The sequence below is a fragment of the Myxocyprinus asiaticus genome, chromosome 12 (assembly GCF_019703515.2).
Source record: "Myxocyprinus asiaticus isolate MX2 ecotype Aquarium Trade chromosome 12, UBuf_Myxa_2, whole genome shotgun sequence".
NCBI classification, from domain to species: domain Eukaryota; kingdom Metazoa; phylum Chordata; class Actinopteri; order Cypriniformes; family Catostomidae; genus Myxocyprinus; species Myxocyprinus asiaticus.
This window is the reverse complement of record NC_059355.1, coordinates 27,781,539-27,808,106: the sequence shown is the minus strand read 5'-3', so window position 1 is coordinate 27,808,106 and position 26,568 is coordinate 27,781,539. Positions and strand designations below refer to the sequence as shown.

Below are 26,568 nucleotides of genomic sequence, written 5' to 3'. Positions count from 1 at the left end.
CAACATGTCTAAAGTACATGCATTAACCTCTGCACTACGGCTCTGACAAAAACAGAGTTTGAACAAAATTATATACAAAGAAGTCCATCAAAAGATTTGTTGCACATGTACTGTGAACCAGAGACTAAAAACTAAATGTTTTTTCGGTTCATTCTGTTCCGGTTCATTGTATCTTCCGGTGTTTTCATTGTATCTTGATTAGCCATGCATGTATACAGTATGTAGTAATTATTCATAGTTATTAAAAAAGTCTATATTTACAGAATGTGACATCCACAACGGGCAATTAGACAAAGAAATGTGTGATGCAGCAGTTTCCTTCAGGATCAAAGCACACGTTTTATTTTTTTTCAGGCAACATGAAGCGGTGTAATTCCTAAAATTTACTGTGATAAACCATTTGGCCTTTCATTTCATTGTTATTATCAGAATGAAATTAACCGGATATAATGATTACCAGCATTTCAAAATGAAGTTTTCACTCCAGAACAATTGAAAATCATGTTGTTCCCGTTTTTGGTTATTTCCTGCAAAAAGTGTAGTTTATTATCGGAATGAAATTAACCGGATATAACGATTACCAGCATTTCAAAATAAAGTTTTCACTCCGGAACAACTGAAAATCATGTTGTTCCCGTTTTCGGTTATTTCCTGTAAAAAGTGTAGTTTATTATCGGAATGAAATTAACTGGATATAACGATTACCAGCATTTCAATATAAAGTTTTCACTCCGGAACAACTGAAAATCATGTTGTTCCCGTTTTCGGTTATTTCCTGTAAAAAATGCTTCATGCCATCCATGCTCAACTCACCATGTGCCCCACTGAGAACGAACCACATTATAGTGACCATGAAGAGGTTACCCCATGTGACTCTACCCTCCCTAGCAACTGGACCAATTTGGTTGCTTAGGAAGCCTGGCTGGAGTCACTCAGCATGCCCTGGGATTTTAACTAATGAACTAGTGAACTTCAGGGGTGTTAGCCAGTGTATTTTACCACTGAGCTACCCAGGCCCCCAATTGAGTTTTATCTTTTTTTATATATATACTGTATACTAAAAGTGAATGGTGACTGAGGATATCAGTCCCTAACGTTCTGCCGAACAACTCATTTTGTGTTCCACGGAAGAAATAACGTCATGGGTTTGGAGCAACATTAGAGTGAGAAAATTATGCCAGAAATCTCAGTTTTGGGTGAACTATCTCTTTAATTTAGATGTTGGCCTACTGCCGGTTGCAAGAACCCCCCTTTTTTGTTTGCAAGACTACTAGTTATTTACATGAAACAGCAGTGTCTTTAAAGGCATGTCGTAGCCAGTGTTACTTGTTTTTTGTTGAGTTAAATAGAGCATTTATGTCTCTGCTCACCAGACAGTGCTGCATTGCTGAATCAAACTTACTTGCACTGAGCCTCATCACTCTGTAATGAGGTCATAGCCTCTTGTGAACTCAGACCTAAAGGGTAACTTTTAAACACGTCTGCACGTGTGGAAAGTCCTAACGTCTTCTGTAATGATGACTCCCGCTCCCTCGCCGATGAGCAACGATGATTACGGGAGTGACCCAAACCAAAACAACATTCCTGGTGCAGAGCGATGGCACAGATTAGTGACATGCCCGTCTGCCTCTCTCCTATGCCTACGTGCCGTTTGCCAAGGAATGCCCTGTAGAAGACGGACAAGGGTTGTCTCGCACTTTCACACACCCTCATCAACTCACTTCCTGCCCTTCTTGCTGACCAAAAGGAATTGAGGCTTTTAGAGCATATCATAGCATCTCATACCAGCAACATATTCTGAATATCAAATTTAAAGAAAAGGGTCATATGAGACTTGGAGTATGCTGAGCCACTTAAACTGTAACACTGATGCTTTTAAAAGTTGTCAGATATGTAATGTAATTGAGTGACCTGCAAATGTATTTTCTTTAGTAGTTCTAACTTTGTCTTTATGGTTCCGAATGTTTGGAGATGAAAATAATTTTCAGTATTACTTTTTTCCCTTTTTCTTTGTTTTTGTGACCATTGGTTATGCTGTAATGAGTTGTGGAAAATGTAGTCTGATATAACCATCTCAGCAGTATTGTAAAGCCTGGTGCACATTGTCCAATTCTTGGCTACAAATTTCAGGAATTGTAGAAGATTTCTTTTGTCGTAGAGCAAAATTAGCAGTCTTAATGTCGTAAGATCGCAGGCGGTTGATTAATTGATTTGCCTCTGGCGAAGTTCTAAAATTTAGCATTCCATTAAAGTTTATATCTTGTGATTTAGCATTCCCTTCATGTTATGATATTGTACAATGTTCTCAACATTCGTGCAGGGCTTGCTTGTATTTCTATGGTACCATTTTAATTTAGTGTGTCATTGAGGGTATCAGAACATGATATGATTGATTGTTTAGTCAATGCTGTCAGCTGCATGGTCAGATATACTGTATAGGGGCTCAGGGCAAAAATGCCACTTAAAATGACAAAAATGCTCCTGAAATGCATTTCTTTTCTTCTTCTGTAAAATCTGATATAGTTCTTAATATTTTATTATGATCCTATTTAAATTTATGGCATAAATATGAGTTGGGTTTATTTAGGGTAAAAGGTCATTAATTCTTCGGAATTTTATAAATGAACTGACTAAATTAACAGATTTGACATAAACGGATGAGACGCAGTTTGTTTTAAATGGTTAGAAAAAAATATGCCCTCATAAAAGTAAAAAAATAAATAATAAAAAAATGCCCCTGAAAATCAAATCCAGTCACCCCCTTAATGTAAAACTTAATTTCTGACACTGGTCAGTTGTGACCAGTTTTTTGGTTAAGACCGATTAAGGCTGATGTTGCATGCAGGTAGTTTGCCTTTACTTTTATGTTTTCTTTCACCAGGCTCATCTCATAACATCACAAGCAGCAGACATAACAACACATTTTTCATGAACATTTCAGATGTTTTTTTGTTTGTTTTTGTTTTGTTTTTATTGTTTTTTGCATCTTTTGTTGTCATAATGTGGTTAAGTTTAAAGTTGGGTTTTACAATTTCACAATTAGACTTTTCTAGAGATGGACATCATAAAGAAGAATCGCACCCAGTGAAATTAGCGGTTTTTGCCTCGGCAGCACTTTTGGGCCCATTATTCACTCATACAGCATGACAGAATTGCATGTTTACATGTAGAGCACACCCATCAAAGCTCCCCAGATAAGCCGGTATTTACTACACAATTATGGCATAACAGGTCCAGCACGCCCAGCACACAGACTCGCCGTTTCTAAATTCGTTTTTGTGGCTGCCAGTGTATGATGTTGTACGTGAGGGCTAATGATCCAGATGCCCAGAGCCTTTCTGCCATCTATTGAAGACTGAAATATCACTGGAGGTGAAAGTAGGTCAGCAAACATGGAGGAGAGAAAAGCAAGAGAAAAACCTAGACATAAGACAGACAGAGAAAGAGAGAGAGAGAGAGAGAGAGAGAGAGAGAGAGAGAGAGAGAGAGGTAGACTTGGGAATATTGAGGCTTGCTATATGTAGTTTTGTTTTTGTTTTGTTTTTGTTTTTTTACTGTGTCACTCTCTTTCTTTTGCCTTCTTTATCTTTCTCTCTGCTCTCTCATTTCTATTATGTGGTAGAAAACCTTGTTATGACAGAATAGTGTCAGCATAACATGAACCTCTCATGAAAAATTGAGAGATGTTCTTCAAAGGATGTGGCTCTCAATAAAAGCTGGGCCTCATCTGACTACAAAAAGCACTTTAAAAAAGTGAATTTGTATGCGAATAAGACAGCTTTTTAGATCACAATTCGAATCAATAAAATCAAAATAATACCAATTAGTTCCCTTATGGCCTAGAATCGTCTGTTTCCAAAGGGCAAGTATGGGCATGCAGCCGCTGTGTTGTATCTTCAGCATTAAAAGTAACTCTCTCCACAGCCACTAAAATCATTTTCGTCTAGACTGTATTAGGATAGTTTTATGTATTATAATCTTTTCGCAGTAAATTAAAGATTTATTCGTCCCTGTTTGTGTTGCACTAATTTGTTAATTTTAATGTTAATTCATTGTGAATTAACATCAGTTAAAGTACTGTAATCCTTCAGGTATAATGTCTGTTCATATCTGCATTTCATAGTTATTTCAGGAACAGAAAACCTTTAATGAACCTTTTCTGGAAACACAATAGCTGATACAGCATTTTAACATTCTTTCCAAAGAGAAGCAAAAGAATGCCAGGAACAGAGAAATGTATTTTGATTTGATGTAATTAGATGCTCTCAGTTTGGTCTATTTTTACAGAGAATGTCTCTGTTTTTAATGATAGGCTATCTCTATAAATAAAATATAGCTCCATTTTAATGTGCATAATACATTGACGGGCACACGGTGGCAGTATTGCATTTTATTGCTCAAAACTTGTTACATTAAATCTTACAAGACAAGGACGATGATTGGAATGCAGTACTAGTGTACTGCTTACGGTATGCAATAGTCAACCTTAAACGTTTGAGAGAGTAGTATGTTACACTGTTGTCTCAAGACCTCATTAAATTGGATGTTTAATTCACCAAGTGCACTCCAGTTATCATTTCGTTATAAATACGGTTATTTTGCATTTTTAATCCAGTTTGTGTTGAAATGTCAATTCAGTCCGATCAAATAATGAGTCAAGAAATAGATCTTATATATATATATATATATATATATATATATATATATATATATATATATATATATATATATGATAGATAGATAGATAGATAGATAGATAGATAGATTGGTGCACTGAGTAATATTTGTGTTTATGCTTAACTATAATCTTTCGAGTTGTCCAGTTTGTTAACTTAGACTGGGGATTATCTCACTGTAATGTCAGTGGAAACTTGTTAGTGCCCCTGGGGTGTCCAGAGAACTGTATTACATAACAGAGATCTTTAATAGACACATCATGAATCTGCCAAAACAGGCCCAGAAGCAAAATTATCTCAGCTGACTTGTCCTGCTTTCATATGGGATGCAGTGACAATTAGCCAACAGCAGAGGACAGAACCTGTCTCTGTTTGGTTATTTGGAAACCAGTGTGTTGTAATATTTCATACCTATTAAAATTTAACAGCTGATTCTGGATCAGTATCATATTTTTTTAACAAGATGTGTTTATGCAGATTCAAATGATACATTCTCTGTGTTTGTGCTTTATATATGTAGTTGTAAGTGTGTGTATTTGGTTCCTGCTGACAGTGTGTGCTAGTGTTCGTTCTCTACAGAGATAATTGGACTGTTCTCTTCTCCCTGTTCTTTCATATTTCAGATTGCTGTCTATCTGCTTCCAGGTTCTTTGGCACTCTACATCTCAGTTCATCACGAGCCATCTCTTTCATCTCTTTATTCAGCACCTAGAGAAGCTGCTGCCTGATTGATACGGAAGACTGAGGAGCCTCTTACTGGATAGTTGTCTCAGTTGCACTGGTGAGATAGTTCACCCAAAAATGAAATTCTCATTTTTGGAAAATGATCAAGGGTGTCAATCGATTACTGAACAAATAACGGCAGATTAATTGGTCTGGTTGGCCTGTTGCTATCCTTGATACTTTTTCGAATATTATGAACTCATCTTTGCAACAATCTTTTGTATCAAGCCATTAATAATTATTAAAGAGTAGTCAGAGTGTCTACTTAACCCTAATAAATCTAATAAATCACATATCTAATAAACCCCATTTGAGCTATTTGTGTGTGTGTGTGTTTGTGTGTGTGTAATTTCCCCCACAGTTTAATGACTTCCCACAAATATTCCCTTACAAATATTTTGTTCCCCAGATGGGTTTTGGGAGGATGTTGACAGAATTTGGTGGTTTGCTGGTAGATGCTTTTTGATTTGGTTTGCATTACAGAGATGAATTTAGAAGAGCTTCAGTCCCTTTTCCCTTGGCCCCTCCTCTGCTCTCACACCTTCACAGTTTAGTACTCAGTGGCCTATTTATTAAACATGTAGAATTGTGGAGTGATCACACTGAATTCTAAATTCATTTCTATATCATTTATTTACATTGTCCTGTATTTAGCATAGATGGATGGATGGATGGATTTGATCTCTGCTTATAATTAGTGTATTTGTCCATATAACTTTCCCAAACAAGTTTTCCCAAAGTGAGTTAAAGAAAAATCAACCAACTGTGCTTTTACAATTTACTGCTTTAACAAGAGGATTAGACCTTCATGCTTTATTTAACTCCATGTCCACTACTACACACAAACACATACAGTATACACATATAAGCAAGCATGCATATGTTTAAACACACAGACACATATGCACCTGCACACTGGCAAAGTCAGGCCTTGGTCGACTGGGAGGTGAAGGAGGTTATAGATGTGGGGTAAAATGGACAGTATGGGGGAGGGGAGGAATCCTCAGACAGCATCTGTTGTGATAGGGTGGGTTGTGTTTGTTTTGTTGTTGGGCAGACTGTGTTGGTCAGCCAGTAATACCAAGGATATATATATTTGGTATTAGGGGGATCATATGTAAGAATTTAAGAATCAGCTACTGAAAAACACATGCCAGTCCACCACCAGTGTTGGGGAGTAACGGAATACATGTAACGGGATTACGTATTTAAAATACAAATTATAAGTATCTGTATTCCACTACAGTTACAATTTAAATCATTGGTAATTAGAATACAGTTACATTCAAAAAGTATTTTGATTACTGAAGAGATTACTTTGCATTTTATTGTCATTTGTTTAATTTCATATTTAGACCTTTCAGATGGAAAACATTTATACATATAAATGATGTGATCCAAAGTGCATTTGAACAGAGGTGAAACACTTTCTTGTGGTGTGTTACATTCATACGAGCAGACAGAGAAGTAAGTTTTAAGTAAGTTTGGAGCAGAAGAAATAGAAATAAACCTTGTGTAAATTGTCAGCTTTACGCTAAGCTAAAATGCTATTTCTAGCCATTTTACATGCACATGTTACCAGGCACGATCATATTTTTTTTATCAAGAAAATTCACATTAGATTATAATATCTTTTTTCAAGTTAGACCTTTAATATTAGGGCAAAAATCATATTCTTGATTTAAATTGTTGTATTGTTTTCCTGTAAAAATATCTAAAAATCCTTAAAACAAGATCAATTTGATTTATCTTGTTTTAGAAACAACACTGCATAAGATATTTAGGTTTTGCATTTTTAGCATGTGTATTTTGTCTTACTGTACTGGCAGAGTTTTTATAGTCAAAACAAGTGAAAAAATTGACCAGTGCTGAAGAAGTAATACAAAGTACTTAGAATACTTTACTGACCTTGAGTAATCTAACGAAATACGTTACAAATTACATTTTACAGCATGTATTCTGTAATCTGTAGTGGAATTAATTTCAAAAGTAACACTCCCAACCCTGTCCACCACTAATCTGAATATTGGGAGGAGAAATGTCTGCATCAATGCCTATGGATAGTAGTACTGCTCTGAGTCTAACTCATTTTGTGTGAAAGTTGAGTGTTAATGATTAGACATTTATGGCCTGAACCTGTTCAGACAGGTGGCTGACTACAGACAGAGGGTGCCAGAAACAGAGGTAGAGAGAGAGAGATAAGGGGGAAAGATGCTCACATGGACTAAAGCATGACTGAGGTGAACACAGGCTTGATAAGGAAACGTCATGTGGCTCAGGTGTAACCATGAATGACACTGAGAAAAGAGGTGGCGAGGGGCACACAAGGCCATTAAATGCATAAACAGTGATATGGTCCTTATGTGAACAATATTACTCATTTTCAAAATGAATAAATGCATGGTTTAGATGAGTGATTTATTTTATACTTATTGTACATACAACATTTATGACCTCATATTAGGTGATAAAATGCAGGGAATATTTGTACTTTGAATTGTCACACTGCAGGAACATCTACATGGAACTAGTAAATAAAATATGGTTATTAAAAATGAGTAAAAAAAATAATTTTAAAACGGTGATCGGTCACTGGGCTTGATGTGTACACATAAACATTATTTTAGCTGCTCTCTTTAAATTATTATTTTTATATACTGTATATGTGTGGTAGAGTCAAATCACAAAATCATAAGCTACTGTTTTGGTTTTGTCTAATGTGCATTGATGCGTTTGTGAAAGAAAAAGCTAATTGTCAGCAAACACAACCCACTTTTTTGTCTTTTAATTAGTTATCCATTGGGAAGACCCACCTCCTCATATAAAATGAATCACACACACACACACACACACACACACACTATCTCTGCTTCTCTCTGCTCCCCTCCTCTGTCACTAGTCTGTATTGAGAGTTGGCTCCTCCCTCCGTGGAGCAGCTACTGTGTCTGTCAGCTGTAATGCCAGGTTGATTGATTTGTCAGAGAAAGAGAGATACAGATCATTGGCTGCCAGCTGAGCTTCAGAAAACAGAAAAACAGGAGGAGAGGACAGATTTTGTAATTATAGACTGACTCTAGTGGCAGTGTATCTACAAATGTTTCAGCTTCAGAGCTTGTGTGTTCTCAACATGGACAGTTTCCCTTACTTGGCTGTGTCGCTACTTTGACAACCAACACACCATTAATCCAGTTTCTGTCTGTTCTGGCAGGATCTGCATTCAACATAACAAGGTAAGCTGTGTGCTTGTGTGCGAGTGCGCGGCGCGCGTGTGTGTATGCATATGTGAATTCCCAGCGAGGACGCCGACAGAAGCGATGAACCGCTTGCATGTGACATGCAGCAGTGCCCGCGGGATTGGCTGAGACGAACGATGACCTCAGCAAGCCTCCCTCCCTCCTAGCAGCCTTCTCTCCCTCTCCCTCCCTCCCTCTCTTTCTCTCTGCTTTTCTCCTTGCCCCCTTTTGAGCATCCTTTGGTGATATCGTAGGCTACAGCCGCAGTGGCTAGCAGCAGCATCCATGGCCTAAACAAGGACCCCTAACCATCCGACGGCCCGTCGTTACAGGGACACGGGGACTTTAAAACCGAGGGTTTTGGAGGCTGGAAGAGTGATCTGTCTTGTTTTTTTACTTCTCTCCATCTGGTAACCAGGGGCTTCTCTTCTCCCCTCCTCCCGTTTCAGGCTCCTTGGAGATAGAGGAATGCTAATCTGCAATCATGATGGAAGGTAAGGGCTTGGTCTATTTTTATCATATTAGTCTTTGTACCTCCTGATTACTTCTCATTGTGTGTGTGTGTGGCCCGGTGTTTACTGGCTTTAAATGCCATAAGCTTTCCAGCTATTTTGAGTGTCTTGACATTCCAGTAACTTGCGTATCATTCTTAGTATAGGACTGAAGCTACTGGAGATTTTAGACACAGGCACACACAGATATAAATTCATCACACACACATACACTCATATGTGCTCTAATTTTCAATAGCAGGCGTACAGTATTTGCTGTTTTTTCCATTGTGCTTTTGTTTCACCCCCTTTAGATGGCTTGTCTTTGTAAAGGATTATTTGGATTTTGCAGTTATGGCTTATGTGACCAGCTGGCCGCCTCAGAATTCTCTTTGCATATAGAGTTCACATACATATACACACACACACAGGCACATCATACTATAAAAATGTTGGTTTTAATTATGTGTCTGCTCAAGGCCATTGCCTCCCTTTTTAAAGGGAGGTGTTCATATGTGTAATTCAGTGTGTGTGCTTGCGAACGCTGCTGTCAGCTGTGTTGTGGATGGAGAAACAGGGGATGGATTCACATGTGTGACTTTTTAAGGTGTTTATATAACTGTCGGCCTGACGAGAACAGATCATTTATTTATACCGCTGGATCAAATAAACTCAGTGTTATGTCACTGGCTCCCTAACACCATTTTCTATGCTTCACCATGAGGAGTCTGTGTCATTTCTACCAATCTAATTGCAGAAATAAAAAAAAATATATATAAATCTTAAGACAAATATTTGTCTTTCACCGTTTCTTGTACTGGTTGCAAACATTTCATGCAGTGTATTGTGCAATTTATTGAAATGTATTTCTTTAAAGAGGAAAATACTGTAGATCTGTAATTACTGTAAATATTTTATTGCACAATATGATAAAGCACTTCCTTAGTCTGTGGGTGTGTCCGAAATGTATTGTGTGTTTTACAACTGAGGTCGCGTTTGTCGTGTTTGTTCCTGTGTGTGTGAATGTGAGTGAGTGAGTGACAGAGCTTAGGTGGTAAGGTGTTAGGTAACAACGCAGCAGCAAAAACTGATCGCGGCAGTCACTGTAGCTCCAAATAGCTGTGCAATAGATGTGAATGTGGCGAGAACAGGCTTAGCTGGGATAGCCATGTGTGGACTGCCTGGAGGTGTAAAAAAAGCAGTAATCTACTTCACATGTTGCTTTCCAATTGATGTTTCCACTCTCCACAGCACAACAACACTCCCAAGCTTTGAGGTTTCTTTGCTTCAAATTGTAACTGCCTGGCTGGTTGAAGCTGCAAAGTCACCTTGAAGAATTGTGAAAAACAGCTTGAATTGTTTTAGGAGGATATATGTATGTAGGCCTTCTAGATGCACTACTTTGATGTACTGAGTTCATCTATTCATCCATCTTTGACCGCTTATCTGGGACGGGGTCACGGTAGCAGCAGACTAAGAAAAGTAGCCCATATGTCCTTTTCCCCGGCCACATCTTCCAGCTCATCCTGGGGGATCCCGAGGTGTTCCCAGGCCAGCCGAGAAGAAGCCTTTATTTTTGTCACACATTATACATTTGCACATAGACAGTGAAATTCTTTTTTTCGCATATCCCAGCTAGCTGGGGTCAGAGCGCAGGGAGCGATATAATCCCTCCAGCATGTTCTGGGTCTTCCCCTGGGCTTCCTTCCAGTTGAACATGCCTGAAACACCTCCGCAGGAAGGCGTCCAGGAGGCATCCTAATCAGATGCCCGAAACACCTCAACTAGCTCCTTTCAATGCGGAGGAGCAGCGGTTCTACTCCGAGCCCCTCTCGGATGTCAGAGCTTCGCACCCTATCCCATAGGGTGAGCCCTGACACCCTATGAAGAAAGCTCATTTTGGCCGCTTGTATTTGCAATCTTATTCTTTTAGTCACTACCCAAAGCTCATGACTATAGGTGAGGGTTGAAACTTACACCAAGTGGTAAATTGAGAGCTTTGCCTTCAGACTCAGCTCCTTCTTCACCATCGATACAGCAACCTCATTACTGCAGATGCTGCACTGGTCCGCCTGTCGATCTCGCGCTCCAAATTTCCCTAATTTGTGAACAAGATCCCGAGATACTTTAACTCCTCCAACTGGGGCAGCTGCTCTCTCCTTACCTGAAGAGATCAATCTACCCTTTTCCGGCAGCAGCATGTGAAGAGTCAAAAAGCTCAAATGGTCTCAGTCAACGGTCCCATCAGTTATATGTTTAGAATTAATTTTCAGCTTGAGCTGAATTTGTTATATTGTTAAAAAAAAAAAAAAAATAGGCTTGAATTTCATTTTGTGGTAATTTTTCTTACATTTTGGTCTGTTTTGTTCAATTCTTTAAAATTATTTACATTTGCATTTAGTCATTTAGCAGACACTTTTACCCAAAGCGACCATTGTGGAATATAGCAAGTAATTTGTCATAAAAAGTCAACAATATCTGCATTATTGCACTGCCAAATTCTCAAAGTGGCTGATTATTTTATTGATTGATTTTACCTAAACAAATGGTAGATAACAAAAAAAGTATTCTTTTTAATGCCATGGTCAGGTTTGACTGTAAGCAAATTCTGACCATCATTGCAAAAAAAAAAACAAAAAAACAAAAAAAAAACATATAATCTTTGATAATGTCAAAATATTTATCCAATTGCATAACTTGTGACATAATCCAGAAAAAAGGTGCCACATTTTTTTTTTAACACAAAGGTCGTTGCTGGTCAGATTTGACCAGGATCATAATGTCTGTAGGTACATTAAAGAACAGTGATTGAGGGTTAAATATCCTTAAATATAAAATATCCAGTAATCCTTAAATATTGAATATCCAGTAATCCCAGATGATGGCAAAGGTAATGGAAATGTATTGATGAAAAGGTAATTTCAATCTGATCATTTCAGACTCTTGATTATTTTCCAGAAATTGTCCTTTTTTTTTTTTTTTTTTTTTTTGTCACACTAATGGCACAGTGGGTGGTGCAAGTGCTCATGACACATAAAGAGCAGTAATGCTGATAAGGCTGCAGGTTCAAGTCTGGCTGCATCATGACCCAATTCCATTCCCTCTCTCTCTCCTTCCACTTTCCTGTCATCTCTTCACTGTCCAAAGTAATAAATTGTATTAGCCCACAAATAGAAAAAAAAAAAAAGGTTCTTTTCCTTGAACATCTCAGAAGTGATAGAAGAATGTTACAATGTTGATGCTTCTTGACCTCACAAATCCAAAGTTTTCAAAACAATTGTAATAATAATTCTACTACAATCAAATTAATTATTTTGTTTCAGATACATTTTTTGGATCATGTCTTAAAGATGCAAGTAATCGTGCTTTAGTACTTATGCTAGCTCAAAGGCAAACAGTGCAGTCTAAATTTCCCTGAATTCCATTATAGTAACTACATATAAACACTGAATACTCCTGTCCATTATTTTAATGGTCATTTAACCCTGTAAAGCCTGACATATGAAAGAATTGTCAGAAAATTCGAATTTTTTGACATTCAACTGTTTTTAGTACCATTAGACCAAATATACAAATAAATTGTAGATGTTTGCTCATGTTTTTTTAATGTATCATATTTGATACATTAGGCTTTAAAGGTCATTATCCTTCTGAGGCCTAGCAATATTTGCAAAGGACATTTGTTATTTAAGTTTTTCTTAGCCTATACCTTTTCAGAGGTACCAAATGTTTGAGAGTTTGGCCGTGACAACTTCCGCTCCTTGGTCTATAAATATGGATTGAAATGTATCACAGTTCAATTCAGCACATCAAATACAATATTAATAAAATCATTTTTTTTTTCCATAAACAATTTTTATCATATGTATTTCATGCACCAAACACTATATTGACATTTAAAAAAGGGAAATTGTACAATTTCCCTGGGTCTCAGGAACTTATGGCAAGATGACATCATCATAGCTTGTAATGTAAAATAATGAGATCTTTATAATGGCAGGGCAGGCTGCATATATGAAAATACATAAATATTAGTCCACATTTTAAAAATATCTTATAAAAAGTATATGTCAGAATTTTCAAAGCTCTGTTTTTTTATTTTTTTTATTTTTTTATTTTATTTGTTTTTTAAATAGTGGCCATGAATGTAATGTAATGGTATCAAATATGCTTTTGAGGTATATCTCTCAATCACCTATAATTTTAACATGCTTTTTCAATAAAATAATATGCAAAATTTTAACCAAGCATAAGCTTATATTCAGCAAATACTCATTTTAAAATATTAGTAACAATATAATAATTACTGTCATTTTTGCTTTATTAAAATAAGCTTTTATTTATCCCAGCATAATAATGTTTTGCGGAAGTCCGCCGCCATTTTAAATAGATTGATATAAACATTGAAACCACTTTTTTTCCCCCACAAATAATCACTAGATGATGTCATACACATGTGAAACTTACATACCATATGATTTTTAAAACAATTTTTTTTTGTGCTTTTCAGCTTGAACAGAGAGGGAGACAGGAGCCGTCTAACGTTGTGTATCATATTTTATACATACGGCTTTATAGGGTTAATAATTGTCACCCATATTGAAGCTAAACAACAACTTTTCCACTGCTCTGCTTGGCTGAAATGAAAGGTGGTGACCCTGGCAATGTCTGGTTGGGGGCAGATTCTGCTTTTAAATAGAGGGGCGCTATTCAGACTGCTTTAAATAGTGCTAGTGGTAGATAGTATTTCCTGTGTGCAGTGGGGTGGAGGCTTGTCCCACCCAATCCCATTCAGGAATGAAGGAATGTCCAAATAATTTCTCCATGAAGATTAAATTAGCCTTAAAGAGTGGTTAAGTACATTGTAAAGAGCTGCATTTGTTGCATGTCTGACCTAATATCAATATAATTAGAGAATAACTAGTGTAGACTGTTTTTGCCTCTTGATGTGTATTAGCCATCTTAATATTACATTTATAATGTCATTTTTTTTTTATCATTGTTACCTGTTGGTGAATTGTATATATTCTATATTGCCACAGACAATTGGTAAAAAATGCAGTATCACAAGTGAAATAGTTTCCTGCAGTCTATTAAAGTTCTGTCTGTGTGCCATGTGGGAGTTACAAAAGAAAGAATAATTCCATTATGTCTTGCTCGCCTTTTAATGAATATATTACATTGAATTAAGACTAGAGTACTTATTTGTTACTTTGTGTAGGAGGCTAACAGAATTACTCTGAGTGTGAAAGAAATGTACATGCAGTAGGCTTTCTTCGAGTAACTGGAAATAGTTCTGCTTCTGTGATGTTAAACAATATGATGTCTAAAGTTTTTATGACCTTGAGTGGGCATCAAGGTACTCCTCGCCACTATAACACTATTTAACAGTGTTGTAATGTGACTGGGAAAATGCAAAATATCAAACAAGCAGGTTCATTTTCTCACATTTGTCACTGTGGTGCTATGAAAATTGTTTTGGTTTGTTTTGAGTGGCTTGTTCGAAACAACTACATTGACTCAACCAATAGTGTGAGTTTGGGGTGTGACAGTCTGCTTGTCAGACACAACTACCAATGTTTATTTTTGGTGGTGTTAGTTGCGCAGAAATTACACACTTCAGCTTTAATGTAGAATCAGTTGTAAGTAAACCGTTTGTAGACTTCAACCTAAAAGTTTAACATTGGCTCTGTGGCAGCTTAAAACAGTACTATGTTTGAGTGTCCCGTCTAGCCTGACACAGGAACATTGACTAGTCCAGTGGTGTGAGTTTGGAGCAGGACTATTTGTTTTTATCGACCATTTCAAGGACTATTCGTCAGTTTAAGGAAGTAACATCTTTGTTCCTTGAACATTTTCTATGAGTTGTCATACTCAAAACAACAGTGGGAGGCGCTCCATTCTTAGTGACTTTAACACAATTAACGTTACTAACATTAACAAATAAAACGTGGACTATGTTGTTCATTGGCTGGATGCTCTCTGGATGCCTGGACTTAATGGAAATAATAGTGTTTATATCTCTGAAAAAGAAACCAAAAATGGACGTATCCGCAGCAGTAAAATTAGACGGCTGGATATGTGCAGTACTAACAACTGTAGCACACATATCTCTGGTAGGTGAACAACATTTTTGCCAACTGTAACAGATGTTCGTATTTGGGTCAAAAGGAGGAAGTGGGACACAGCAATTCCAACTCAGGAATGTCACTTTTTATTAACAGAAAATAAACACGTTCGCTTAAAGCGCAACGGTGAAGCTTCAATTCAAACACACAAACAGCTTCTCAGCCGGGCTCTCTCACTCTTTCAGTGGACTGGGCCATCTTTTATCTCCCCCGACTCTCACTGTGAACATGGAAATGGTAATTAGTCAAAATTCATCTCAGGTGGATGTCCTTACCGCTTTCCCTCTCCCCAGATGGGCGCTTGACCATGCCCTCACCTCCACATACCCCCACCGCCCAACTCAGGCCAGGGGTACAGTCTGGGCTGCCCCCCCCTTTCTTTAGAGGAAGTCCGTGACAGTCCTCTGGGCCCCCGGTCTGTGGACCACCTCGAACTTAAATGGCTTGAGTGCCAGATACCAACGGGTGATCCGGACGTTGGCATCCTTCATGCGGTGGAGCCATTGGAGTGGGGCATGGTCTGAACAGAGGGTGAATGCTCGTCCCAACAAATAGTAGCGGAGAGTGAGGACCAGCCACTTGATGGCCAGACACTCCTTCTATATGCTGCTGTACTTCGTCTCTCTCATAGAGAGCTTCCGACTAATGTACAGCACCGGGCACTCCTCCCCCTCCACCACTAGGGACAGAACAGCACCCAGCCCCCTGTGCGATGCATCCGTCTGTAAAACAAAAGGGTGAGAGAAATCAGGGGAATGTATAAGCAGCCCGCCACAAAGTGCAGCTTTTACCTGTGTGAAAGCATGTTGGCATTGCTCCGTCCACTGGACCAGGTCTGGGGCTCCCTTTTTAGTGAGATCAGTCAGCGGGCTGGTGATGTCAGAAAAATTAGGCACAAACCTTCGATAGTAGCCGGTCAACTCCAGAAACTGTCTCGCCTCCTTTTTGGTCTTGGGACTCAGGCAGGTCACGATCACTGCAGTTTTATCAATCTGGGATCGCACCTGCCCGTGACCCAAGTGGATCCTCAGATACCGTACCTCCACCCGCCCAATTGCGCACTTCTTCAGGTTTGCTGTGAGCCCTGCTTGTCGCAGTGACCTTAGAACCCCCCTCGGATGCTGCATATGCCCTTGCCAATCATTACTGTAAATAATGATATTATCCAAATAAGCAGCAGCATACACAGTGTGCGGTCTGAGGACTCGGTCCATAAGATGCTGAAACGTAGCCAGGGCCCCAAACTAACCGAACAGCAGGGTCACAAATTGGTGTATTCCAAACGGTGTGGAGAAGGCCGTTTTCTCACAGGACATCAGCATTAAGGGGATCTGCCAATATCCCTTTGTCAAATCCAGTGTTGAATAAAAGCAAGCCGAGCCCAACTGATCGAGCAGTTCATCAATACGAGGCATTGGATAAGCATCAAATTTACACACAGCGTTGACCTTTCTATAATCCACACAGAACCGGACCGAGCCACCGGGCTGGCCCAATCGCTGTGGGATTCTTCTATTATGCCCATATCAAGCATGGCCTTTAATTCTTCCCATACTACTTGTTTCTTGTGTTCGGGTAAGTGGTAGGGACGACTACATACCACCACCCCTGGGGTTGTCTCGATGTGGTGTTTTATGAGATTAGTGCGGCCGGGAGAGGCGAGAACACGTCAGAGAAATTATTTTGCAACCTGGCAATCTCTTTACATTGTGACGGTGAGAGGTGGTCTCCACAAGGCTTTTAGACTCATCTCCAGGCCGAGCTCCTCCCTCTCCGGAACTACCATCGCCAAGGATACGGGGACTTCCTCTCTCCATGGTTTTAGTAGGTTGAGGTGGAAAATTTGACGAGCTCCGCCTCTATCCGAACGCACTACCTCATAATCGACTTCCCCAACTCGCCGTGTGACCTCAAAGGGCCCTTGCCCTCTGAGGGGGCCTGGGTAGCTCAGCAAGTATTGATGACGACTCCAGGGGTGGTAGTCAGGAGTTTGAGCCAGGTCTCCTAAGTAACCAAATTGGCCCAGTTGCTAGGGAGGGTAGAGTCATATGGGGTAACCTCCTCGTGGTCATGATTATTGGTTCTCGCTCTCAATGGGGCTCATGGTAATTTGTGCATGGATTGCGGAGAGTAGCATGAGCCTCCACATGCGGAGTCTCCACGGTGTCATGCACAATGAGCCACATGATAAGATGCACGGATTGACGGTCTCAGAAGCGGAGGCAACTGAGACTTGTCCTCCACCACCCGGATTGAGGTGCGCCACCATGAGGACCTACTAAGTAGTGGGGTAATGGATATTCCAAATTGGGAGAAAAGGGAATAAAGAAAATAAAAAAAAGGCCCTTGCCACTTTGCGAGTAATTTAGAGCTCGATGTGGGCAGTAATATAAGTACTATATCTCCCGGTGCAAATTCCCGTAGCTGAACTCCTCTGTTATACAGCTGGAACTGATGTTCTTGAGCCTGTAGCAAATTCTCCTGTCATAGTCAACCCAGTGTGTGGAGTTTTGCTCTCAGGTCAAGAACATATTGAACTTCATTTTTGCTTTGTGAAAGTCCCTCCTCCCAATTTTCCTTCATGATGTCTAAGACACCACGGGGCTTACGCCCATATAACAATTCAAATGGGGAAAACCCTGTGGAAGCTTGCTCGCACTGCAGATAACAGGGGTTCGAGCCATTTATTCCAATTCCGAGCATCTTCGTGCACAAACTTACAAATCATATTTTTTAAGGTCTTATTAAATCGTTTGGCCAAGCCATCCGTTTGTGGATGGTACATACTTTTCCGAATAGATTTAATACCCAGTAATTCATACAGCTCGCATAGTGTATCTGACATGAAAGTAGTGCCTTGGTCAGTGAGGATATCTTTCGGAATCCCCACTCGGGAGATTATTCTGAAGAGTGCCTCTGCAACACTACGCGCTGAGATGTTGAGCAGGGGCGCTGCTTCTGGGTATCGCATTGCATAGTCCACCAGAACCAACACAAAGCGATACCTGTGTGCTGACCATTCTATTGGCCCGACGAGGTCCATGCCAACTCTGTCAAAGGGAACCTCGATCAGTGGAAGAGGGCGCAATGGCGCTTTTGGAGTGGCTGGCAGATTCACCAGCTGACATTCACGGCATGTCGCACACCACTGGCTAACATCCCCGCGAATGCCTATAGAACAGGCCATGAGAAACAGGCCATGAGACGGCTTAGTGTTTTCCCTGGTCCCAAGTGACCTGCCATCGGACTATGATGAGCCGCCTGAAACAACATTTCCTGACGGCTCCTTGGTACTAACAACTGGGTTGTATCTTCTTTTGTCTGAGCGTCCTGTGTCAATCGATACAACTGATCATTTATAATTGAAAAATATGGATACATGAGTGGAATGCATGGCTCAAGGGGTTGACCATCAATTACTTTCACTAGGTCAAATGCGTGCTTAAGAGTCTCGTCTCACGTCTGCTCCAGAGAGAAATCCCCAGCAGGAATTCCCATACGTCATCCTGAAGCGGAGCTGACATAGACGGCCCCAGCTCCGCCTCCCCAGTCAGCGCATTGCACACCCCAGACCGTACCACTGTATTACAGGACATATCCACACACAACCCCTTTAACAATTCGGGAAAAGCCGACCAATTAGTACCCAAAATTAGTGGATGGGTGAGGCGGGAACTAACCACAGCCTCAGTGTTATGCTTTTGACCCCGAAATAAAATTGTGACGATCACTGCTGGATGATCGTAAATATCCCCGTGCACACACCTCACATTCACCCGATTATTTGCATCCAATGCCCCATTTTGAACCAAGCATTGATGAATGGAGGTTTGGTTACAAACTGAATCCACTTTGGCTTGGTATGTACCCCCCCCCCACCCCCACACCAATACTCACGGGTATTTGTTACGTCCCGGCTCGATCGGGGGTGGCCTGTGGAGTGTCGGGGACCCCGATCAATGTCTCCATCTCCATCAGCAGGCACTGTTTGCGGACGTGTCCCGGCTCCCCGCAACGCCAACAGAGCGGCCCAAACCTCACCCACACCAGTGGTGGCAGCTTCCCCCACCTGAGAGGAAGAGTTGGTTGAGCCAAAGAAGAGAGAGACAGGAGTGTTACTACACCCCAGAGGCCAGGGCAACAAGCTCCAAAATGCCCGACTGTCCTCTTCTTGGCCTCGAAGGAGTGCCTCAAAGCGCTGTTGCTGCTCTGCCTGCAGATTCATGAGGGCCTTGTTTTGAGCCTGGTGGGTGCTGGCGAGGGATCGGAACACTTTCTTCAGTGGCGAAGATGACCCTATAGCAGTGTACCTTCCTCCTTATCCCGGGTTTCGGCACCAGTGTAACATATGTTCGTATTTGGGTCAAAAGGAGGAAGTGGGACACGGCAATTCCAACTCAGGAATGTCACTTTTTATTAACCGAAAATAAACATGTTTGCTCAAAACACAAGGTTGAAGCTTAAATTCAAACACACAAACAGCTTTTCAGCTCCCCACGCCCTCACCTCCACACCAACTCATTGTAAGTTTGATGGGTAGAGCTCCCATTATAATGACTATAGATCGCTCCCATTATAATGAATGAGTCATCATAAAATCATTTACTATTACATTTTGTCATTTAGCAGAAATGCTTTTATCCAAAACGACATACAAATGAGGAACATAACAAGCTGTTTGTCACACAAAAAGTAACAATATCTGCAGTACCAAACTGCAAAGTTCTCAGAGTAGCTGGAGTAGCAGAAAGAGACAAGTATTTTTATAATTAAAAAAGAAATCTTTACCTTGGCCGCAGGTCACGCAGACAGCTTCATTCGACGGCTTTATTGATTATAATAGGGGTGATCCAACATTCCCGACCTTTCAGCTGAGGAAATAATTGTGAGCATCTAAACTACAATACAGTTTAATTACCTCTCTCGAGTAGACGCTCAGCATCAACAACACGTCTGGATAAGTCACTTCAGGTAAACCTTTGTTCTTTGAGAAAATGTTAACTCGGAGCCTTATTTAAAAGATCCGGTAATGATACTGGAAGTGTTCCAAGGCCTGTAGCATTCTAATTCCTTTGTTATTGTTTACATCCTTGAAATGGTCTACAACCAATGGAAGATGGGAGGAGTTTTCTGAAACCTGTGATTATTTTTGCATTTCCGTTTGGTGGCACTAGTGGCATAGTAAGTAAAAATTTCAGCTTTAAGAACATAACTGCACAAGCCAACCTGAGAAGGTGCAAGAGAGAAATAAGGAATAGCAGCATAAAAAACCCCAAGCAACTGAAATTACATTTCAGTATGTTTGACAGTGCAGTAGGGGAAGTGGGCATAGGCAGCATGTGAAAGGGCTCCCACTGTACTGCGGTGAGACAGAGGCTTGGTCTGGTTGTTTTGGCAGTAGCTAGAGCCGATGCTGGAGCAGGATTTCCCAGCAAGCTTAAGCAAACAGTGGCTGGGCATCTGTCTGAAGTGGGTAAAAATGTCTTCACTGTCCCAGAAAGTTGGGTGCATCCCTGTGCTATCAAACAGTACTTCAGTAACACATATGATAAGCAGAGGCCGGGCTCCACACATCGAGTGTTTCCATGGACAACAATATGCTTACAACTGCACAAAAAACAGACAATGCAAGAAAACCATGTTTACATGAGATTTGAGAGATTTTTTTTATTTTCTTTTTCTTTCCCCAGATTTAACATCAAAAACAAGACGTACACAATGCATGCACACGTTGAATAAGCTACTAGATCCCCAGTAAAGGTGTTTACCTGCAGAGTGAAATTGGCAGAATGGGCGACAATCTATGTGTTCTGACCTGGTTTTGCTTTAACTATTTATGCCCTTTCCTATAAAGGAACCCAGTTTAAGGCGTTTACATGACCTTACACTTTATCAGGTTATTAAACAGAATCAGTGTAAGATAATATATGTAAAAGCACTAGGAAGGATATATGCATGCATAGATATTGTGGTGTGCCTTAAGTACACATTGGACGCTTTATGTGCAATGCTGTGTTTGTTTGAACGCAATGTCTGTGTATCCCTGCAGATCAAAAGTGTTCATTGGGCTTTCAGTTGGCTGTGATAACAGTCTCCTGCCCCCTACTACAGAAACACTCCATGCTCTAAAGAATGGGTGCCTTTGTTCAATGGGCAACAATAGAATGGTCAAAGAGCTATTATGAGCTTGGCAAAATAAGGAAAAAATCTGGACCTGCATGAATGAGGGTTTTTGAAAGGTTAGAACAAATTATTTGTGACTGTGTCGAGAAGACAGATATTAAATGTGGTGGTTGCTAAGACAAGCATCACTATTACTACTGCTCATCCTTGGGCTTGTTGAGCACAAATGTGTTATTACTTTTCAAGAAATTGGACTTTATAACAGGTGGAAAAATTCGATAGATTTACAATGAAGGCGGGACCGAGCTCGAGACCAGAATATCATAGAGACTTGTTATGGTTGGGCTTTTTTAATTTGGGCCAGAACGCATCCATTTAGCAATTCCCTAGCGACCACCCCGATCACCCTAGCAACAGCAGGCAACATGCTAGGAAACACTCAGAACTCCTTAAGCTATGCAATGCCCTGGTATTTACCTAGTCTATCTATGTTACACTTTTTGTTTATACCAGTTTTAACACTTGCCTGGTTGCATACCTGTGTTTGCAGAGGCAGTTTTATTTATTTGTGTGTGTGTAGGGGTGTTTGTGTCTGTGCAGTTCTGGAGGCCCCAGATTAAAGATGTTTGCCTAATATGACCTTGGATTAACAGATCCCTGTTTCCTCATTTGCCACCACAGTCACAGCAAAGCAACATTGGCTAAACAGTTGGGAGAGGAGAAGAGGGGAGATATACATGCATTTCAGACAGTGAAAGTGAAAAGAAAATTACTGTTGTTTGACAGTGTGGGAAGAAGTACAAAGGGAATGATGGGTACATTGTAGGAAAGGACGAGCTGACACAAGTGATTCTAAAAAGAGAGAACTTTAGAACACTAAAATGATGGAAGTACAGAACATCGCTTGAAGTGTGTGAATGTGAATGCATGACTGTTTGTGTGTTTTAATGGTCATATCCCAGTGTATACTTCCCAAATCTGGAGGCTTTATTACCCTTCATTACCCAAATAAAAAAGGATTGTTGCGGTACCGTTGTAGGATACAGATGATAAAGCTTTGATATATAATATATATATATATTATACTACTATGGTACTGAATGATTGCCATATGTTTATCTACCATGGTATTTAAATCGAAGGTACTTGCAAGAATTCCATTGTACTACCATGGTACATGTCCAAAAAACATGGTAGTACCATAAAGTGGAATTTGCTGGTTGGTGTTTATTTGGCTACATGTTTAGTTTCATGATGTTATATTTAGATATGTGTACAATGGCAAACATATTTTTTGTGTTTTTACTACTGCGCAGCTGTTGTGTTGTCATTGTTTTGCTTTTCAGTAATGCTCCCAGCATGAGTTACTTGCTAATTTTCTGTTTTGTATAAAGTTTTGTGCTTCAAAGAATTTTAATAAATGTTGGAGTTGGCTAGGGAGATGCTGGTCCAGAGCAGAGAAATACTTTACAAATAATTTCCTGTTTATAGTGTTTGAGTACATTTATCTCTTTTATTTCCTTCCTCTCTTTCTGCTAGTTTTGCACTTTGAAAAGGATTCAGCAATTGCATGGACAGGTTGTGCCACACTACATTTAAAATCCTGTTTACAAATGAAATACAAGATTGTTTTATATGTCTAATGCTATAAGGAAGAAGCAGTTATTAAACAAATGTCCCTAACGTACACTGATTTGTTTGTACACAGGCAGGAAGAGGATGGTCCCAAAGGAGTTGTGATTTATTTTTGTTATTTTATTAATTTACTTTTATTGATTCATATTGAACCATCACCTAGGCTTATTTATAGGAGGCTTTTCCTGTTTCCTCCCCAAACAGTCAGTTCAAAGGCATGTGTGAATATGTGATATTCATCTTATGATCCTGTCATAATACTAAATACTTGGATTCACAGTCATTCTGTTCTTGAGGGTCTTGAGCTCTTTTTTTATTTTATTTTTTTATGATGGTTTCTTGAATGTCTGTGTGTATTTCTGTATATAAACTTTCAGGGCCCCGGTGGGGCAAACAGTGGCCTTGCCTTAAAGGTAAAATTATTTATTGCCTTGCCACTGTGCTCTTTGTTGACTGATGATTGAATGCATTTGTATGGCAGGATGGACAGATTAATTTCTTTCTCAGCGGAACTTGGCTATGATGTAACAGGAAAGAGCATCTGTCATCAAGATGTGTTTATGACACATTAGTGAGGAGGGATCTTCTGCCTTCATTGTGTATTGAGAGTTACTGTGACAGGTGTTTAGTTTCTCTCAATTTTCTCTCATTTTAAAATTTGAGGATTTAAATGTAAGTGTTTAATGAACCCAATTAATTTTAGGAAAACCTTTCAAATTAAATTAAGCCTTTTATATAAATCATTCAATCAAGAAATACATTTTTATAGGGATTTGTTTCTGCCTTGTTGTACAAACAAATTTATTCAGTAGTACAAAAATGCACCATTGATATGTTTCACAATATAGTAATGTTGGAACTGTCTATAGTTAGAATTAATAAATTACCTCCTTTAGATGCATGGGCTGCTGGTGATTCAAGAAGAAAGATTCAAACTTATCACAGGACAATCAAAGCTCTGTTTTATTTTACCCTATACTATGTTGTTGGTTTTCCCTCAGTTGTGATATTGTTTTTCCAACAGTTGCATATTCTGTTTCGACTGCCTTAAATAATTTGATAGAGATGGGGTACCAAAGGGGATGGGGGACTGTTGGAGAGTGTGGGGTGTATGGGGAGCAGTATTTCTTTGGAAATGGTTCTGATTCAGTAATAAACAGTACCATGTTATTGGACATGGTGGCATGAGAATATAATACCATGTTTTTTGGTTGTGTGCATGGGCAATACCTTGGTTTTATTTGAAATACATTGGAGTACCATGTAAGTACCATGGTATATGAATATAATAATCAATAACCATCTTATACCATACCAGTGTAGTGCCAGTACTTTATTGAAAGGGTTAATTCTGATGTTTGTTGTAAATTGTGTCTACTACTGTTGCAGCGGCATCATTATGTCTTTAAAATGTAACTTAATACAATAGTGCTTATGTTTCTCTTGCAATATATCACCAATATTTCTGCAAATTAAACTTATGTCAACTGGAGTGTCATTCCATATGGAGACCATTCCTTATGTAACTGGGCTTTCATTGAGTTAAATACTGACAGTGGCTGTGGAACACATGCTGCTCTGTCCCTGTACCATAGATGAGTCATCCTGATTAGGTTTCATTACCTCCCTACTCTAGACAATAGATGCTCCATTGATTTTATCATCAGCAGGAGGAGTGCGAAAGGAGAAGGGATTTTAGCATCAGCAGAATGTGATCAGAAGGCATTGTGTAGCTGCCTTAAAATATGTGTTGGAACCAGTTGGTACTGCAGTTTGTGTGAGCCCCTCTGATGCTGTAAAAGACAGCACAGTATTAGAGACTGAAAACCAAGAGTTACATCATCCACGCACTGTGAGAGGCAAAGAACAATATCCTAAAATATTGTGAAGGTATCAGATGGTAAAACCATGGCACTTTAATGTATATCATGGTACTGTATGATTGCCAAATTTGTGTCCAATTATATTTACATTTGTATTACAAGGTATTTCAAAGAATTCCATGATATCATCATCAAATGATATCATGGTGTCCCAAAACATGGTATTGCCATGGTACCATGACTACATAATAATACACAATAATTTTGTATCATTTATAAAACAATTCCTTGCAAAAGAAGTAGTTTGGCAAAACCATGGTACTTTTATATACAGTTGTGCTCAAAAGTTTGCATACCCTTGGAGAATTGGTAATAAATGCACAATTTTTAAAGAAAACATGAGTGAGCTGGCAAAACACATTTCTTTTATTTCTTATGGGATTCATATTCAACTGTAGGTTATAACAGAATGGCACAATCATAAAACAAAACATGACAACAAAGAAAAAAATGAAATGATCCCTGTTCAAAAGTCTGCATACCCTTAGTTCTTAATACTGTGTATTGCCCCCTTTAGCATTAATGACAGCGTGCAGTCTTTTGTAATAGTTGTCTATGAGGCCCCAAATTCTTGCAGGTGGTATAGCTGCCCATTCGTCTTGGCAAAATGCCTCCAGGTCATGCAAAGTCTTTGGTCGTCTTGCATGAATCGCACGTTTGAGATCTCCCCAGAGTGGCTCGATGATAGTAAGGTCAGGAGACTGTGAAGGCCACTCCAGAACCTTCACCTTTTTCTGCTATAACCACTGGAGGGTCAACTTGGCCTTGTGCTTAGGGTCATTGTCATGCTGGAAAGTCCAAGAGCGTCCCATGCGCAGCTTTCGTGCAGAAGAATGCAAATTGTCTGCCAGTATTTTCTGATAACATGGTGCATTCATCTTGCCATCAATTTTCACAAGATTCCCCGTGCCTTTAGAGCTCACACACCCCCAAAACATCAGTGAGCCACCACCATGCTTCACAGTGGGGATGGTATTCTTTTCACTATAGGCCTTGTTGACCCCTTTCCAAACATAGCGCTTATGGTTGTGACCATAAATCTCTATTTTGGTCTCGTCACTCCAAATTACAGTGTGTCAGAAGCTGTGAGGCGTGTCAAGGTGTTGTCGGGCATATTGTAACCAGGCTTTTTTGTGGCATTGGCGCAGTAAAGGCTTCTTTCTGGCAACTCGACCATGCAGCTCAAACAACCACACCGTCTTTTTCCAGAGCAGCCTGTATTTCTCCTGAGGTTACCTGTGGGTTTTTCTTTGTATCCCGAACAATTCTTCTGGCAGTTGTGGCTGAAATCTTTCTTGGTCTACCTGACCTTGGCTTGGTATCAAGAGATCCCTGAATTTTCCACTTCTTAATAAGTGATTGAACAGTACTGACTGGCATTTTCAAGGCTTTGGATATCTTTTTATATCCTTTTCCATCTTTATAAAGTTCCATTACCTTGTTACGCAGGTCTTTTGACAGTTCTTTTCTGCTCCCCATGGCTCAGTATCTAGCCTGCTCAGTGCATCCACGTGAGAGCTAACAAACTCATTGACTATTTATACACAGATACTAATTGCAATTTAAAAAGCCACAGGTGTGGGAAATTAACCTTTAATTGCCATATAAACCTGTGTGTGTCACCTTGTGTGTCTGTAACAAGGCCAAACATTCAAAGGTATGTAAACTTTTGATCA

At 39.6% G+C, this 26,568-nt stretch overlaps 1 protein-coding gene across 9 annotated transcripts in view; it reads left to right on the top strand.

Moving 5' to 3' along the window:
• The first annotated feature begins 8,337 nt into the window (after positions 1-8,337).
• LOC127449398 (SH3-containing GRB2-like protein 3-interacting protein 1) overlaps positions 8,338-26,568 on the top strand; it is a 102,519-nt gene continuing 84,288 nt past the window's right edge. For 8 of the 9 annotated variants that reach the window (XM_051712806.1, XM_051712799.1, XM_051712803.1 and 5 more), the window contains exon 1: positions 8,877-9,126. In XM_051712806.1, the coding sequence (XP_051568766.1) occupies positions 9,117-9,126 (10 nt within the window). In that variant the 5' untranslated portion in view covers positions 8,877-9,116. Of the gene's footprint in view, positions 8,630-8,876; positions 9,127-26,568 lie in introns of those variants that run through there. The other variant, XM_051712798.1, reaches the window with a different exon arrangement.